Source organism: Microtus pennsylvanicus, chromosome 11, assembly GCF_037038515.1.
Source record: "Microtus pennsylvanicus isolate mMicPen1 chromosome 11, mMicPen1.hap1, whole genome shotgun sequence".
Taxonomy (NCBI): Eukaryota; Metazoa; Chordata; class Mammalia; order Rodentia; family Cricetidae; genus Microtus; species Microtus pennsylvanicus.
The window spans coordinates 23729262-23748240 of NC_134589.1; the positions used below are offsets into that span (position 1 = coordinate 23729262).

At 46.3% G+C, this 18979-nt stretch overlaps 1 protein-coding gene across 2 annotated transcripts in view; it reads left to right on the top strand.

The window, feature by feature from the left end:
- Window positions 1–18979, top strand: part of Ikzf3 (IKAROS family zinc finger 3) — a 91975-nt gene that overhangs the window by 44177 nt on the left and 28819 nt on the right. For both annotated transcript variants that reach the window (XM_075990832.1, XM_075990831.1), the window contains exons 4-5: window positions 16307–16564; window positions 17866–18033. In XM_075990832.1, the coding sequence (XP_075846947.1) occupies window positions 16307–16564; window positions 17866–18033 (426 nt within the window). The remainder of the gene's footprint in view (window positions 1–16306; window positions 16565–17865; window positions 18034–18979) is intronic.

The following is an 18979-nucleotide window of genomic DNA, read 5'->3' on the forward strand; positions in this document are numbered from 1 at the left end:
ATGTTTTCATGTTGTAGCTCCTACATAAAAAAACAAAAATCCAATTTTCTGCTTAGGTAGAGAATAACAGATGAACCCCCCCCACACACACACAGTGCTTAGGGTTGAACCCTGGTCCTCTGTTCCTCTGATATGTATTCTGTCCCCGAGGGACTTCCCCACCCTGGCCCTTTTTCTTCTACAGTCCCTGAACCTAGCCCAGGCCAGATTTTTTTTTTAAATTTTATCTCTTACTGATGATCAAGACTGTTCATTTTTCTAATTGTGCTGAAGGAATGTTTTAGGTGCTTTTTATGAAAACGATGGCTGGAAATTTGGAAAACAATTTTTTAAAACATAGTCATGCTCCCCTGACTGTTTTGGTCTGTGCTCTTTTCCAGCAGAGGCCCAGCCACAGGCTGCCAGAGTATTCAAGTTCAGAGTTGGCTAAACTACATGTAAAAGGGTCTAACTTCTAGGGCTTTGGGTTTTTGAGTGTCTCACACACGGCAGAATGGATAAAGATGTCAGAGGCGGCCTGAAGGAGGACCCTGGTAATCCAGCCCTTGGTGTATAACCTTCAAACACCAATAAACAAGATTAACTGGGTTTAACATGTGACCTTTCTCGTTTCGACTGGTAAGCACAGATGTCTTCTCATTTAGCTGCCTAGTTGAAACCTGCCCTCGCTGGCTGCAGTTGGAGCTCGATTTGAGGTTGCGGGGATAACAGTCTTGAAAACTATACTCTTCAGCGAGCGACGCTGTCTAAACAGTAACATATGGAGAGCCACGGTTTAATAATTAAAAAGAATGTGTGACCTTCCCCATAATAAATTTGTTAATTATGCCAACCGAAGAAGTAAAAGCGGGATCAGGATAGATATTTCACTATTTTCGTCGGTCTGGTGGCATTAAAGGCAGTGACAAGATTTGTTAGAGCCAGCGCTTCCACACCTGCGCCGGCTGAGGCAGAAATCCCAGCCAAGCCTTTGTTACCCTTTGGTATTCCTCGAGGAAGTGTGGAGCAGCCCTGGAGGAAACAGAGAAGGCTTTCATTTGCTTCTCCTCAATCAGTCTAGGCATGTGGCCATACTTCCCACCCACCAAACTGCAGAGACAACTGTGTGGTCCTTGATCACCTCTTTATTGATTGACTGAATTCCAGTCTCTGGCATTCTTTTCTGTTTTGTTTTATTTATTTATTTATTTATTTGTTCTTTCAAGATAGGGTTTCTTTGTGTACCCCTAGTTGTCCTGGAACTCATTCTGTAGACCAGGCTGGCCTCGAACTCACAGAGATCTGCCTGCTTCTGCCTCCCAAGTGTTGGGTCTAAAGGTGTGCGCCACCCAATGCCTGGTCCATCTGGCATTCTTATGTGACTTGTTTCTTAGTTGGTCAGCTTGCTCTTCCGGTCCTCCAGGCTGTACTAACCCTCTCTCTGAGACCTTCCAGAAAAGATCATTCTGTTTCCTTCTTTTGTCTTCTGAGATCACTAAACCTACATCCCTGGATGCATGAAGACTTGCTTACGTGGGTTTCTCCTTCTGCTGCCTCGGGAACCAGAACTATACCCATTAATTAACAACCACAGTCTAACAAGGCACACTAAGTTATTCAGGAACCAGAGAGCAAGCATGTTTGAGAAGCTGTGTGCCCGTGGACTGTGGCATACTTTAGACAGAGGTTAGGTATCCATCTGGAACTGATAATACCACGACTAAGCATAGAGGTGTGCTGTCATCTTTTGGAATAGACTGTGTTAGTCTGTTTTCCTATTGCCAATGAGGGGGTGTGCTTTGCGGTTTTTAACAAGGTGTATATCTTATTGGAAAGGACCGGAAATCAGTTATAGAGAAACAAAAGGAGTTAAGGGCAGTGTTTGGAGGACTTGTCATGTGGGTCTTGGTTTAGTTATGATTTATCTTCCCTTTTGTGTTCAGTGGTTGTTCTTTCGGTGAACTTCAAGTTATGTAACCAGCGTCGTGTTTTGGTCCATCGCTGCCACCCTCCCAGCATCCCTTGTCCCTCTTTGCAGTCCGTCGTTCTCACCCACAGCCCCCAGAAGCCCCCAGTCTGAGCTTCATTTCTATGGAGTCTCTATCTCTGGACCTTTCATACCCATGGACTAATACAGATATAATGTAAAGAATCATCTTTCTCTTCTGCCTCCTTTTTCTTAAAATGATGTTTTGAAAGTTCATCTGTACTGTCTGTGTTGCTGGTTTGCTTCTTCTTTTTTTGGGAGGGGGGTTTCAAGGGTTTCACTGTGTAACAGTCTTGACTGTCCTGAAACTCACTCTGTAGACCAGGCTGGCCTCGAACTCCCTGAGATCCACCTGCCTCTGCCTTCTGAGAGCTGGGATTAAAGTTGTGCACCACCACCGCCCAGTGGTTTGCTTCTTTTTAATTTAATATTTTCTTTTAGTCAAGCTGGCCTTGAACTTGTGATCTACCTGCCTCAGACTCCTGAGTGCTGGGATTAAAGCCATGTGACGTCATGCCTGGCTCCATGCTTGCTTCCTTTTATATCTGAGTAGGAATCAATTGTTAATACAAAGTGTTTTGTTCAGTTCACAAACTGATGAACATAATGTTGCTGTGAACATTTTAATATAAGTCTTCTGTGAGCATGTTTTCACTCAAGTAGGTTTTCAGGAGTGGAATCCCAGGACTGTTTGATATGCTCATGTTTAATTTTATAAGGACTTTCCTATATCGGTTACCAACTGATGTGTATGAAATTACCCCAAACCTAGGCAATTTGAAGACAATACAAATGGTTGTCTCGGAAATGTAGATGTAGCATCTCTGTGTCCTCTGCCTCATTGTCTCTCCAAGATTCTGGAAACATTCACCTGGACTGTTGTCTCCTCTGAAGACTTGACAAGGGAAGAGACAACCGGAACTCACTAGTGGCCGTGGTCAGGAGTCAGTCTTCACGGTTGTTAGACCAAAGGCCTCGTTTTTCTCCTGGAAATTGGCCAGGCACTGGCTCCAAATCCTTGCCATCTGAGCTGTCCAACAACTTACATTACGTACCCGAGAAGCACACAGCAGCACCAGAAAAGAGGGGTGTAAGCAAGCTCCAGTCACCATCTTTCAACCTAATCACAGAAGTGGCCCCTCAAACCACTTTTGCCAACTTCTCTCATTGGGAACAAACTGACGAGGTCCAGTCCACATTTAAAGGGAGAGTAGGCTACCAGGTAGACACTAAGAAGCAGAGACCACTCAGAGCTATTGGAGAGGTGCTTGACCCAAAGCAGAATGGTTTTCCAAGTGGCGGCACCGTTTTGTATCCCCACCATCCATGTGTGTGAGGATTGTGTTTTCTCTGGGTCCTTGGGTCTTTTCACTCACTCTTCCCAGCAGGTGTTTAGAGACATCTTGTCGTTTTATCTTGCATTTCTCTAATGACTGGTGATGACTATCGTCTTTGGCCCGTTGTCCATTTGTACCACCTCTTTAGTGAAATGTCACTGCAAATATCCCATGTGCTTTTTAAAAAATCTATTTTGGTAGTGCCAAGAACTGAACCTAGGGTCTTGTACATGCTAGGCAGTACTCGGCCACTCAAGTTACATCCCCACCCATCTGTGTGCATTTAACTGGGCTGTTTGTCTTATTACTCAAGTATGAGACACTTTGGTTTATGAATCAGGATTTTAGTATCATATCTAAGGAATCTTTGCCTAAATCAAGGTCACGACTGTACCACACGTTGACAATTACGTTTGGATTCTGCAGTATCTTGATCAGTTTCATGACTGTACACCCTGTGAGATGTAGATGTTATCTTAGCCCAAACGAGAACATTCATAGAAATCAAATTCTCATTAAAGTCCTAAACTGGTTAATCTGAGGCCTTTAGTCACATTTTCGGTCGGAAAAAGAGGGTTCAATGCTGTATTGTCCTTTTCCTGTAGCTCCCAGTACCTGCTCTATGGATATGGTCAGTCGACCCCATTTCTATTCGTGACCGTTAGGGATTTCCACGAGAAACAGAAGAGACTCAGGTTGTTGGCTAGATTCTACCCCAGTTTCATCCTGTCAGATGGCATTCCTGACACAGTTTCTGGTTGAGCTGGTGTGTGACTTTGTTTGCAGCCTTCCGGTGGGTGACTGGGCAGCTGTTAAGCAGTTGCACTCCCGGGAATGAGCACTTTCTGGTGACAAGACAGTGTATTCCCCCATGTGTGTTAATGATGCGCACCCACCTAGAAGCCAGCACTCTCCCTGGGTTACTGACGCTCTCATCCCATTATCTGAATGTCAGGAAGGGAGGGAGGAATGGAAGGGAGGACTGAAAGCTCAAACAATATTACAGATGGTCAACTTCATATTCTTTTATATATTTTATTTTAGTTAATTTAATGTTAAGAAGAAATTAACAGCCAGCCACCCAACCACCTCCCGTCCTGAGAGTTCTTCCTATGCTCTGGGTGTGGGCGCTGTACCACCCCCCCTCGTCCTGAGAGGTCTTCCTATGCTTTGGGTCTGGCTGCTCTGCCACCCCCACCCTAAGAGGTCTTCCTATGCTCTGAGTCTGGCTGCTGTACCACCCCCTCGTTCTGAGAGGTCTTCCTATGCTCTGAGTCTGGGCGCTGTGCCACCCCCGCCCTGAGAGGTCTTCCTATGCTCTGGGTCCGACCGCCATGCCTTTGCTTAGAAGCACATTTATCGTTCCCACTCTCTGCTAATGTGCGGGCTTTAGGCAAAACGACAATCTGTGCAATTTTTAAAAACATCATCAACCCTAATTTTGTACTTCAGGAAAAGAACAGAGCAATCGTTCATCCTCCTTCCCTTCTCACCTCCTTTGCGTCTTTCCGCTGCTCGGTAAGCAGTTGCAGATGCCCACCAAGCCCGGCATTCAGTGTTGAGGGTACAAGAAGAGCATCCCAGCTACTGGGAGCTGAATGTGGAGGTGCACTCCTGTAGCCCCAGTGCTCAGCAGGCTGAGCAGAAGGACCATGAGTTCCAGGACAGCCTGAGCTGTGAGGATAAACCCTGCCAAGGGCTGGGGGAGGAGGGTAGCATAGTTCAGCTGGTAGAATGTTTGCCCCACGCGCACAAAACTCTAGGTTTGGTCTGTCTTCCAGCCCTGCACTGACCGATGGTATCACACTTCTGTAATCCCAGCACTGAGGAAGTGGAAGCAGGAGGATTAGAAGTTCAAGGTTATCCTGGCTAAGTAGTAAGTCCAAAGCTGGTCTGGGATAAAATCTTTCCAGGAAGGAAGGAAGGAAGGAAGGAAGGAAAAGAAAGAGATGGGGAGGAAAGGAAAATCTCTATATACAGGCATCAAACAATGCTGTGCAGAGGGAAAAGATGAAGATTGTAGGACGGGCAGGCTTGGAAGAAGGGGGACACTGTGCTCTCTAGTCTGTTGGGTGTAAATCGATTATGGAAAACCAGGAAGGGATTAACAGTGGCTCTGGGCACAGCAGGGAGATTACTAGCAGTAGGCCTGGCACTCAGCAGCAGCAAATTGAGTCAGAAGAGAATAAAAAATAAAAAAGGAAAATGTTTGAAAATCAGACCTCTTCCCACAGTGGCCTGGTTGCTGTCGGTGAATTGGTTCAGGCTACCTGAGGAATTCACTCATCAATTCCTAGAATAACTGAATTCTGCAGGTTCTGGGAAAGACTTGAAACTATCTCTAGTCTGTAAAGGGATAAATGTGTAATCTGCCCCACCATATACTACACAAACCAGGAGCGAGGTATGCTGAGGCCACGGAAGATATTTTGGTGACTGTGGCCCTAAGTTTGATATTGTGGTAACCAGAGGGTTTTTAGCAAATTTAATTACATTTGCACAACAACTTCTGAATTTTTCTAAGAACTGTATTTTAACTTGCTTTCAACTTTTTTGCAATACCACTCTTGGGAATATACCCAAGAGAGGCCCTATCATACAACAAAAGTATATGCTCAACTATGTTCATAGCAGCATTGTTTGTAATAGCCAGAACCTGGAAACAACCTAGATGCCCTTCAGTGGAAGAATGGATGAAGAAAGTATGGAATATATACATATTAGAGTGCTTTCAACTTTTGAGATGAAGGCTCTGCTTGCGCGCGCGTGTGTGTGTAGACGTTCATGTATGTCTGCATGTATATGTGAGGGTTCAACACATATCTGTGTCTCTGTCAGACGTTTTCCCCTCCTGCTTAGTTTTTGGGATGGGGTAACTGACTGGGACTTGATGCAAAGTGATTGGCAAGACTGGCTGGCTTGTGAACTCCGGGGATCCTCCTCCCTCTGCTGCCCTGGTACTAGAACCGTAAGTGCTACCGTTGCACCTGGCTTTTTACACGGATGCCGTAGATCCCAGCTTAGGCCTCAGGCCTGTGCAGTAAGCACTTTATCAACAGAGCCACCTCTATAACCACTAAGCGAATGCTTTAAGATAACAGTAATAATAGTAATAGCAATAAGAGGTAATAATAATAATAATGACGATGATGATGATGATGAAGTCAAGCACGGCAAGGCACTCCTGTAGTTCTGGCACTGGGAAGATGGAGGTAGGAGGACCAGGAGTTCACAGTTAGTCTCGGCTACACAATACCCTGTCTCAGAAACAAAGCCAGCATCACGGCACACACTTTAATCCCACCTCTTTAATCCAGGAGGCAGAGGCAGGTGGATCTCTGTGAGTTCGAGGCTAAACTGATCTACATAGTGAGTTCCAGGACAGCCAGAGCTACAGTGTGAGCCCCTGTCTCTTAAAGGGGTGAGAGGCATTCCCTGGAACTAGAGCTACAGATGGGAGCCACCATGTGGGTCCAGGGGACTGAACCTGGATCTTCTACAAGATCAACGAGATCTCTAAAGCACTGAGCCATCTCTCCAGCCTGCATTTTCATTCATTTTTTATGCATAGCAGTTACAAATAGCAAATGTTATAAAGATTAAAGCAAGAGATGAAAGTAGTTTCTAGATTTATTTACTTTATGTGTAAGTGTGTTTTTTGTGTATGTATTTATATGTGCCACAGTAGGGCCTGACGCCCTCAGAAGGCAGAAGAGGGCATTGGATCCCCTGGAACTGGAATTCCAGAAGGTTGTGAGCCACCTTGTGGGTGCTGGGAATCAAACGCAGGTCCTCTGTAAAAGCAACAAGTGCTAACCGCTGAGCCAGATGAAGATGACCTTTATGTTGGGCAGAAATAAAATGATACCTTAGACTTACAACGCTCTGTGGTTCAGAGGGACCCTTCATGAGCTGTGTTCTTCAGTGCTTAAATTTCAATGCTCCTGGTCCTGTGACATTTAAAAAGCTGAGCTGCATTGCTGAAACTTCACCTCTTGCTGGGTGCAGTGTATTTCTGATGTTGGAAGTAGCCGATCTCCTCCCTTTTTAACAGGGAAGCCATTGAGCAAAATCATTGTTGATATTATGGGAATGAACTGTGTTGAGGGTCAGATAATAAGGCAAAGATTGATGCCATTGGTAAAACCGAAGGGGTCTTTTTTAACTGTTAAATTGGGGGTAAGCTAATTCTCTTGCCTTGAAACGGTGTCATTTACCCATTGCGCATGTAGATTCTTTACAGAGAAATTAGAAAGGCCAACAAGAACCTAAACCAATCAAATAGTACCCAAGCCTGCTCGCTCTTATTTCCCCGTGCTATCGAGATAATAGAATCTTATCTCTCTGTAGACTGATTCATTTCTTCTGGTTCTTCTCGATCTTAAAAATAATCATTTTAAAAATTAATAGCTGTCCACCATTTTGTTTTTAAGGACAAGAAAAGATCATAACAGACCCCACAATTTGTTAACCAGAAGTTTCATTTGCAATGAGATTTTGGAGTTTTAGTAGTTAAATACCCAAGCTCCTCCTGGTTCTTTAGTTCTCGAAATATCAGAGGTTTTCCTCTCAAATGCCTTTATACATAAACTTGTGAACTAGCAAGTGGAAACGACCCATCATTTCACTCAGTGTTTTCATTCCCTATACAAAGAGGCCATTGTAGGGAAGATGTGTAGGGACCCTGCTCCAGGTGTCTAGTCGAGGCGAGACACCTACAGAACCTGTATCTTCCATTTTGCTCTCTCCTGCTTCGAGCTTCTAAATCCTATTAACAGCTGTCAAAACCCGGTAAACTATTTAGGTGCGTTCACAATTTGTTTAATTGGATAGTTAGAAAATGGCATGCTGGAAAATCCTACCCCCCCTTTTCTTTTAGCCTGGCTGAACATCTGTAGCATTAGGGCCTCATTATCTCTGAATTGGCATAGCAAATCAGTGGCATCATTAAAATGCCACATTAAGATGATTAAGTGTCTTTGTTACCCAGTTGACTTCTGCATGTGCTGAGCATTTCACGATTATGACCCTCCATCCTTGTAAAACACTTGCACAACATCGCCCTTTCCTGTCCTCCCCATCCAACAGCCTCTGTCGTTCTGTCCCTCCTGGCCGCATCCCGGGCAAACTTGAGGCTAATCGCTTCACCTCTGTCCTTCTTGGAGTTCAATTCTGAGATCTCATGGTCCAGAGTTGAAATTCAGCACCTCCTTTTAACTCTCGGTGCTCCTTCTAGCAACGTGCCCCTCAAGGAGCCCAAGCCGCCTGTTCCGGGCGCCTTCGACAGTGTCTGCTCTCCAGCCGAGCGTTTTATGTGCCTGTAAAAACCAACGGAGGCACAGTTGGCTGAGACTGCTATTGCCCCTGAAGGATTTCGATGCTGGATCCTCTCCAGGACCCATTGTTTTTGCAGTGTCTCAGGTGAAACCAAAAATGTCTACTCTGGACTACAAGTCTTTCATGTGATAACCATCACCCCAGGAAGTGAAGTCAAGTGCAGCAGCCCCAGCGAGCCAAACCTTTGTTCTTTTCAGCCGACAAAACTCTCTCCAGGGGGTGCATGCGTTAGTGTGTGCCATCTTCCCAAGCCGCCTCCAGAACACGGGCAGAGATGGGAACAATGGTCCCCCAGAGCAGCTCCTTAAGAAAGTTTAGTTTAATCTAATTTCCTATGGGTTAGATTCAATTTAGACATCTTTTCCTCCCTCTGGGAATGTATAGCAATTACTTTTATCAGCAATTTGTGGTTTGCAGTGGTTCCTTTCTCCACGAGTTCAATTATACAAAATTTACTCTAGGAAGCCTTTAATATTGTTTTTATTATGGAATAGATCATACATACAAAAAGGCAGATTATAATTAGATTTACAGTTTAAAGAGTAATAATCGAATGAGCATCTAGAGACCCACCTCCAGACGTAAGAAATAAAATCTCGCCGGTGCCTAAGGAGCTTCTGGGTGCTATTTGAAGAGTCAGTTCAAACTGTGTGTCTAAGAGACCTGATCTAATTATAATAAGGTTAGAATTTGCAAAACCAAGTGGGAGATGGTTCACACTGCAAACAGTTTGTTCGCTTCACAAGACTTCAGGCTTTGGCTGGAAATGTAACTCAGTAGATAAAGCACCCCCTGCCTGGCTTGTACCAAGCCCTGGGTTCAAACCCGCGCAACCCCCACGTTGAGTCTCCAGCACCCTCACGGACACATGCCTTTAAACCTAGCTCAGACGACTGAGGCCCTTCTCTCAAGTTAGTAGATCAAGGCGATGCTTCCAAGATATCCAGGTTTTATTTTATCCTTAGTGGGAAATGGGAGGCAAAGGGACATACATGTTACAGTGCTCGTGTGGAGGTCAGAGGACAATTTTCAGGAGACAGTTCTCTGACTTTGTTTTGATTTTGAGTCAGGGTGTCACTATGTAATCCCAGCCTTGACCTTCCCAAACCCCACCCCCATCTCCATCTTTAGAGCACTGACCTGTAGCACCATGCCTGGCTAGTTTGGTTATTATTATTTTTCGTTTTTGGTGTTTTTAAGAGGAATTTGGGAACTGGAGAGATGGTTCAGTAGTTTTAGGAGAATGGGTTACTCTTCCAGAGGACCTAGGTTTGACTCCCAGAACTCACATGATGGCTCACAACTGTTTGTAACTCCAGGTCCAGGAGATCTGATGCCCTCCTCTGGCCTCTATGGGCACCAGGCACCCAAGCAATGCACAGACAACACGTGCAGAAAAAACACCCATATACATGAAGCAAAATAAATCATCTTTTATTTTGTTGGTCTTGTTGTTTTTGAGACAGGATTTCTCTATATCCTGGCTGTCCTAGAACTCGCTTTGTAGACCAGGCTAGCCTCAAACTCAGAGGTCCTCCTGCTTCTGCCTCCCTAGTGCTGGGATTAAAGGCGTGCATCACCGCCTGGCTACAAAATAAAATAATATTTAAGGGGCTGGAGAGATGGCTCAGCGGTTAAGAGCATTGCCTGCTCTTCCAAAGGTCCAGAGTTCAATTCCCAGCAACCACATGGTGGCTCACAACCATCTGAAATGAGATCTGATGCCCTCTTCTGGCTGCAGACACACAGACAGAATATTGTATACATAATAAATAAATAAATAAATATTTTTAAAAAAATAATATTTAAAAGGAGTCTGGCAATGGTGGCACATACATTTAATCCCAGCACTCGGGAGGCAGAGGCAGGCGGATCTCTGTGAGTTCAAGGCCAGCCTGGTCTACAAAGAAAGTTTCAGGACAGTCAGGGCTACACAGAGAAACCCTGTCTTGAAAAAACAAACAAACAAACAAACAAACAAGTAAATGGGACATATTTTTGTATTTGGTTTTGTTGTTACATTGCCCACAATATTCTCAGGCGCCTGAGCTCTGTGGTCCTTCCTCCTCAGCCTCCTGAGTAGCTGGCACAACAGGTATGTACCATCGAGCCCAGCACCTCAGCTCTTATTTTTTAATGTGTGCATGTGTGCAGAGACGTTCACATGAGTCCCCATGCCCACAGAAGCCAGCAGGAGCATCACATACCCTGCGGTTGGAGTTACAGGTGGTTGTGAGTTGCCTAGTGTGGGTACTGGAAACGGAACTAAGGTCTCCAGCAAGAGCCATATATGGTTTGATCCATGCCGCCACTCTCTAGTTCAGCCTGCCTTTGTGCTTGTAGACACCGGCTACGTGATGTCATAGAGAACACTGGGTTACACATACACCAGAGTCTCTGTGGCTTCTGTCCTCAGCTGGCTCAATGGCTGTAGGGAATAAGAGAGAATTTATAAGTAGCCTCGAGGAAGAAAGAACAGGCTATTTTCCAGCTGTGGGAATTGAGGAAGACAGAGTGGGGGAAATGGTGTATTAATTTGACTTGGGCTTGTGGCAGTGTTGCGGAAAGACCGTCTAGTCAATGGAAACAATATGAACAAACCAAGGACTCTCAGACGTGTAGTGGGATAAAGACATCTGAGCAGTAAAAGCCAGCGTCCTCAGGATAACTTGAACCAGATACAAAAGGCCCTTTTAGTATTGTTTCTGCGTTTGCACTTTATCTTGTTGTCAGTGGAGAATAGTCAAGGGTTTTGGCAGGGCCGTAACATGGCCAGAGCTATACATAGGCTTAGGAAAGCCAATAATACACACGATGAGCCGGAGAGGTGAACAGGATCGCAGGAGAGGGGTGGGGTCTTGGAATACAGAGGCATGGGAAACGGTGGTGGAGACTGGGTAAGCACTCAACTGATGAGTCCTTGAAAGTGAGGCCCAAACAAGAAAAACAAAAGACGGTGGTGAGACTGGGAAGAAATGCTTGACTTTAGAAGACTTGGAAAGGGGATTGAAGAGGAGCAAGGAGTGGCGGGCGGAGCTGTGTCCATCTGGGGACTGATCACAGACGGCGTCGGCTGGAGCCTTTGGGAATGGATGAAATTGCCGTAGAGAAGGACTCAGGAAAGAAAACAGAGGGTCAGCCACAGTAACTAGGATAGAAACACGGGGAAGGGGACAATCAGAAAAGAGGTCCAGTTTCATTAAGAATGAAGAGCACAGAAGAACGGGGGGCGGTGGCCGGCGTCCAAGAGTTGTGGGGAGCAGCAGACGAGAACTCCCCGTGTTTCTGAGTGTGTAGATTACTGCAGGGGACAGAGCCAGTGAGGTATGGAGGCAGAAGCCAGATTCCAGGGAAGCAGTGAGTGTTGATCTGACTGGAAAGTGTCTGGGAGAGAGAGTGCTTAGGTTCCTTGTGATGCTTGGGTCTATGCGATCTCACATAGGCCACAAAGAACCAGGAGAAGGAGTTTGCCCTAGAGAGTCTGAAGCCAGAAAGACTGACTCAGTGTGACTCAGTGTGGTTTGAAAAAAAAACCAGTGTCCAGGGTTGAAGGCCTGAAGAAAAGAGCGCACCTCTTAGGAATAAATCAGTTTGGAGTCGAAGATTGCTAGTTTGATAGTAGGTGTGTGTGTTACTATTTCCCAGGGCTGTTAGGAAAATCCCTTCCTTTCTCGGGCTCCTACAAATCTTCCTCCAAAAATACGGAATGAATCTCTTCACTAGGGGAGTCCAGTGTCTTCCCTGCTTTGGACTCAGTGGCCCACGTTTGCAGGCGGGGGCTGAGTCTAATAGTCTCTCAGGCCGGGCGGTGGTGGTGCACGCCTTTAATCCCAGCACTCGGGAGGCAGAGGCAGGCGGATCTCTGTGAGTTCGAGACCAGCCTGGTCTACAGAGCTAGTTCCAGGACAGGCTCCAAAGCCACAGAGAAACCCTGTCTCAAAAAAAAAAAATAGTCTCTCCGAAATCCTCTCCTTGCCTTTGTCCCTGTGTAGTTGAGTTTACCCCCCTGTTTGCCTTTCCATGATAAACCATAAAGCTGCTGAACCCAGCAACCATGCAGAAAGGTTACCCAGGCTGTCTAGCTAAAGCTGGTGAACAGACCACCAATACCAGGAGCTTTTTTGGTGGAGCAGTCGAATATTCTTCTCCAGTGCCCCCACCCATGTGACTCCCAGGCTTTCCAGACCTCCCCCGTCTTAAACACTGCCTTTCTTGCTCTGCAGCCGAGGACTGAAAAGTCAGCTCTGATAGTGAGCTGGGCTGGGTGGGTCCTGAGTTCCAGGTCTGGCCTCCACAGCCAAAATCATAATGAAAGACGCAGCTGCCCTCAGATCCCTGTATAGAGAAAGGGCCACGCTCGGGTTTTCTAAAGTCACTGAGTGTGTAGTAGCCCGAGTGCAGTCACGTTCATATTTTCTCTTTCTTTCCTTTTCATTTTTGCTTATCTTTTTCAAGGCAGGTTTCCTCTGTGTAGCCTTAGCCTGTCCTGGAACTCGCTCTGTAGACCAGGCTGGCCTCAAACTCACAGAGATCCGCCTGCCTCTGCCTTCCGAGTGCTGGGATTAAAAGCGTGCTCCACCACTGGCCGGCCCGTTCACGTTTTCTAACCCAAATGAAAAGGATTCCTGTCGGCTGCTCCTTTCAATCTACTGGTTTTGGTTCTCGGTAGAAGAAGTTTTCCGTTGAGGTTCTTTTCAACGCCTACGTGCAAACTGAAGTGCACTCAGGCTTTGGGGGGACGTCACCCACAGCTGGAGCGACAGAGGCAGAGAGGAGGGCACCAGCTCCCGGTCACTCTTCTCTCAAAAGTGAAAAACAGCAAAACCAAAATCAACACCCAAGGAAGCAGATTCTATATGAAAACAGGAAAGCTCCATCCAGAGAGAGAGAGAGAGAGAGAGAGAGAGAGAGAGAGAGAGAGAGAGAGAGAGAGAGGAGATTGACTTCTTCCCGGTAGGACAAGATTCGTAGGATGAGAAACGTGGCCTGTGTTGCGTTTGCTCTGCAGCCATTCATGGCTGCAGTCAGGAGGCTGTGAACCGTGACCTGTGGAGACCACGGGACAGTGGCAGCCGTGGAACAGTGGCAGCCGTGGTCCTGGCAGTGGGGGTTATTCTTTGTCTCGCTCTATTAAGCAAGCACAGTTAATATAGATGAGAGGTAACCTTGATAGAAGTGAAAATTGAAACTGGGGTGGAAGGTGGCCCGTGCAGCTGCTCTTGCACTTCCTCCTCTCGCAGCGGGATCAACACTTCTGATGTGTTTTGGAAGGGATGTAGCTTTTAAAAATATCATCTTTTTTTTTTTCAGAGTGTTTTTGGGTTTTTACATCGACCCTGGTGAAGGAAGGGCGTGGAATAGACTTGTTAAACAGCCACTTAGCCTTTTTTTTTGATATGAGTGTATGGGGGCAAGACAACTAACTGATAGTTTAAGTTTAATTGTTTTTTGTTGCTGTTTAAATTTTTATTTTGGGCTGGAGAGATGGCTCAGTGGTTAAGAGCACTGACTGCTCTTCCAGAGGATCTGGGTTCAATTCCTAGCACCCACATGGCAGCTCACAACTGACTGTAATTCTGGTTCTGGGGGACCCAACACCCATGACAAAACACCAATGCACATAAAATATAAATAAATAAATTATTTTATGTGTATAAATATTTTGACTGAAAGTCTGTTTGTGACCTCCCGTGTTCCTGTGGAAGTTAAAACAGGCCATCAGATCCTCTGGAACTGGGGTTATGGGAAGTTGTGAGCCACCATGTGATGCTGGGTACCAACCCGGGTCCTCCGTGAGAGCAGCCAGTGCTCTTAGCTGCTGAATCATCTCTCCAGTGCTAACATAGTGTCTTCATCACACCTGTGCCAGGAACTGGCCGTGCAAAATCGGGAAAGTGGCTGAACGTGTTTCTGCTTCCCATCTAAGGAACAAGAAGCTTGGAGAAATTGATCTCTAAATTCTCTTTCATTTTCAATTCCATTGGCTTGTGTTTCTTTGTGGAGAAGTAAAGCTTCCAATGTCTAAAAACTCAGTGTTTGAAAGAATAAGCGCTTACATAGCAACTTTATATAGGAAAATGTCTTACAAATGCTGATCCCATGAGGCAAATTTTTCAGGGTTTTTTTTTCTTGAGGTGGGGGCCAGGCTGACCTGTAACTCACTGTGTAGGCTACACTGGCCTCAGACTCAGAGAGATCTGCCTGCCTCGGCATTCCAAGCACTGGCACCAAAGTGGTATGCTACCGCATCCCGCGTGCCTTCTACGTGTCTTTTGTTATTTTTAAAAGACTTGTAGAGGGCTTAGGCAGTGCCTCAGTTTACCATACATGTGTGTTCGCCTCACTCAGGAAGGCCTGAGCTTAATCTCCAGCCCCCAAATGAAATGGCAGGTATGACGGGCACCTGTAACCCGGCACTGAGGGGGTCAAGACAAGAGGATCCTGGTGCTCACTAGCTGGCTAGTCAGACTAGCCTGATCACAGAACCTCGGGTCCAGCTGAGAAGGGGGGGGAGTCAAAAACCAAGGTGAACAGCTCTTGAGAAGTGACATCTGAGTTGACTTTGGCCTACACACCTGCATGCGCACACACAAACGTAGCATACCTTGAGAGGTCACTGGGAAGGAATGCTGGCCTAGATTCTGAGTTCCAGCCCTCTAACTGTACCCATCGGGGAAAAAAAGAAGCCCAACAGTGCAGCAGCCATTTAAAGAATGGTACTTAGGCCAGGCGGTGGTGGCACACATCTTTAATCCCAGCACTCAGGAGGCAGAGACAGGTGAAGCTCTGTGAGTTCAAGCCCAGCCTGGTCTACAGAACAAGTTCCAGGACAGCCAGGGCTACACAGAGAAACCCTGTCTTGAAACACCCTCTCCCCCAAAAATACTTAGCCATCCACCATACTTGGACCAGTCCCTTCTCAAGCCCAGTCCTATAATCCTAAACTGATCTAGGATCTTGAGCTTAGCCCTACTTAGATTAGGTCTAGCTATCTCTTTCCCTAACTGGGTTAGACCCGGCAGACCCCCATCAATAGAAGTTGGAACTAATCCTCGGTCGAAGGAAAGCATCCTTCTGTCCTTCTCAGCTCTGTTCACTAACACTAGCGCTTCCTCTGCTTGCTCTGCCACTTCCAAGACCGAACAAGAATTTTTCCCTCAGTTCCCCAGGAAGGAAAGGCAAAACATGGCTTCCACTCTCCCGCTCTCAATCTTAGTACGTTGCCCAGAGGCCTTCGTAACATCAAAATGATATTTTCGTCTCGAAACCAAAGAGCTTGTCCCATTGTCTTTTTAGCTGCAGCCACCAAGAAAGATCTGAGACTGTTCCTTCTCTCCGAGGACCAGGGACAGGCTGTTCAAAATGTTTGTTTCATGGTCTCTTTGGATAATCACAGCTAAAACTTGTTAGCTCCAATCTTCTGGATGGCCTAGGACACTGCTGTGTGTGTGTGTGTGTGTGTGTGTGTGTGTGTGTGTGTGTGTATCTAACTGTGGTTCTGAATTCTAATAATGAGTGATCGCCCTCCGGGACTCTCTTGCTTTGTATGTACACAGTGTTCCGAGCTTCCTCTGTATTTATTCGTCAACTGTGGGCCTCTTTTCTGAGCGGCTTCACAGCTTCGAATACAGTCATTGTTCATTTCTCGCACGCATGTCCCCTGCAGAAGACGCCATGAAAGTGAAAGATGAAGACAGCGAAAGAGACGAGAGCATGTTGAAGCCGGAGCCCCTGGGGAATGCGGAAGAGAGCGAAATTCCTTACAGCTATGCGAGAGAATATAACGAATATGAAAACATTAAGCTGGAGAGACACACTCCGTACGACGGCGGCAGGCCGACCGGTGGGAAGATGAACTGCGATGTGTGTGGGTTATCCTGCATCAGCTTCAATGTCTTGATGGTGCATAAGCGAAGCCATACTGGTAAATAGTCTCCTCTCTCAGTTCTCAGACCTGTCCGTGTGCAGCCCCGGGAGGGAAGAAGAGGCGGAGTTTGGGTCTTTCTTTGGCTTCCTCCGGTACTTTCTGCTATAGTATTGATGTTTCTCTCGCTCTTCGCACTGCCGTTTTACCCAGGGACCCTCGTTTCTGCTTCACCATGCTTTTGGCAAACACACTGAAAATACTACGAATAAAAAGAGACTAACAAAGGCCTGATGGGGTGGCGCACGCCTTGACCCCACCACTGGGGAGGCAGAGGCAGGTGGATCTCTGAGTTTGAGGTCAGCCTGGTCTACATATGAGTTCCAGGGCAGCCAGAGCTGCAAAGTGAGACCTGGGGGGAGAGAGGGAGGAGGTGGGTGATGCCAGAGAGAGAAAGAGAGAGACTGACCAATGAAAATAGCCACCGAGGTTAGCTGAATAACTTTCCTTCAATTAGTAAGCAGGAGTTGGAAAAATCTTCCAAGTATTTTGACACGGCACATTCGTGAAAGTGGGTGCCCTTACTGTGTTGGGTTCAGGTCTGATGGATAAAGGGATATGGGTTTTATTGTCGGTTTTAAATACATCTTCATGCGGTAAACAAGGAGTCCATAGGAAGGCCTAGGAACGAGTCACACTGAGTCTGTAGCCCTCATCTGGTGCAGGGACTCCAGAGTGAAAGACTGGGCCTTGACACCTTACATCTTGCATCTAAGTGCGTCTCAATGGCTCGATTCAATCACTCAGGGGACTGAAACAGGAGGACCATCATGAGTTCCATGCCATCCTTGGGTACAGAGGAACAGCCCTGTCAAAAAAGAAAAGATTAAAACCACCAAACGAAACAATGACCTTAGTCCCAGCACTCAGGAGGCAGAGGCAGGAGGATCTCTGTGCATTTGGGGCCAACCTGGTCTACAGAGCGAGTTCCAGGCTAGGGCTACATAGTGAGGTCCTGTCTCAAAAATACAAGAAGGCTTGACTCTCTGAGCCCTTCTTCAAAGGTGACTGCGTTCAGATGCCAAGAAGTAGAAAAACCTCTAGGCAGCTCCCAAGGCTGCTGTGTCCCCTGGCAGTGACTCAGAGCAAGATCACCAGACTAGCTGTCCTGAGTGGGAGTGTTCATTCTGCAAGGAAGAGGATCCCACAGGTCTCTGCACCTCAGAATGTAGTTCCCAAGCAACCTCTCAGCGAGGGCAGAACCGCCCAAGAGATGGGCTTTCGCCACGGGCGTCTAATCTGGGCACATGCTTTTCCACTGGCCTTGTGATGAGAGTTCTCCTTTTCCGTCCTCCCTGAAGGTGAACGCCCGTTCCAGTGTAATCAGTGCGGGGCATCTTTTACTCAGAAAGGTAACCTCCTCCGCCACATTAAGCTGCACACAGGGGAAAAACCTTTTAAGTGTCACCTCTGCAACTACGCATGCCAAAGGAGAGATGCGCTCACGGGACACCTTAGGACACACTCTGGTAAGTGAGGGACACAAGCGTTCCACATCTACTGGCTGTGGAAACAAAAGAGAGTTCCAGTCTTTCGCTTGCCCTCTGAAGGGTTCTTCTATCTGCAGAGACCTCTAGGGCTAACCGCCCTTCCCTTAAGGCATTAATTGCTCTCTGTCTGCCTCGGTGGAAACCGTCTCCGGCATCCTTGTGTCTGGAGAATAGCAGACGAATCACAATGTCTTCGTAATTTTTGTGAAAAAAAAAATCGTGGCCATCAATATTTTTATGGTAATACAAATGTTGTATTTTATTTCTTAATACGCACACACCCATTTTCCAGTTTCCATTCACAAAACTACACGAGCAAATTATGTTTAGTTGGTAAATTATTAAAATGTGTAAAGCAGGGGTCTGAAGAGGTGGCTTGGAGGTTGAGAACAAGTATTGTTCTTCCAGGAGATAAGAGTTTCATTGTTGGCACCCACACCCATTGCCTCACAGCCAGCATCAACTCCATCTCCAGGAGAGCGAGCGGATGCCTCTGGTCCCCACATGTACAATATCACATGATTTAAAATAATAAAAATGTAAATCAGACATAAATTTTTATTAGAGGTTCCTTTTGGTTGTTTTGGGATAAATTTCTTATTCATTTTGTTTGGTTGGTTGGTTTTGTTGTTATTGTTTTGTTTTTATTTTTGTTTTTGAGATGGGTCCCTACTTTGCAGTCCTGATTGAACTGGAATTCACTCTGTGTACCAGGGTAGCCTCACAGTTGTAGCCGCCTTCCTGCCTTTACCTCTTGTGTGCTATAATTACAGGCATGTGCCACTTTACCCAGCTTCTCGCTAAGTTTCCTAACCCCAACTTTCCCCTTCCTCGCCCCACTTATTTTTAAGCCCTAAGAGCAACAACACGAATTCTTAAAAAGCCACCTGCTGCCTCGGTCTTTTCAATCCTTATTTTGAACAAG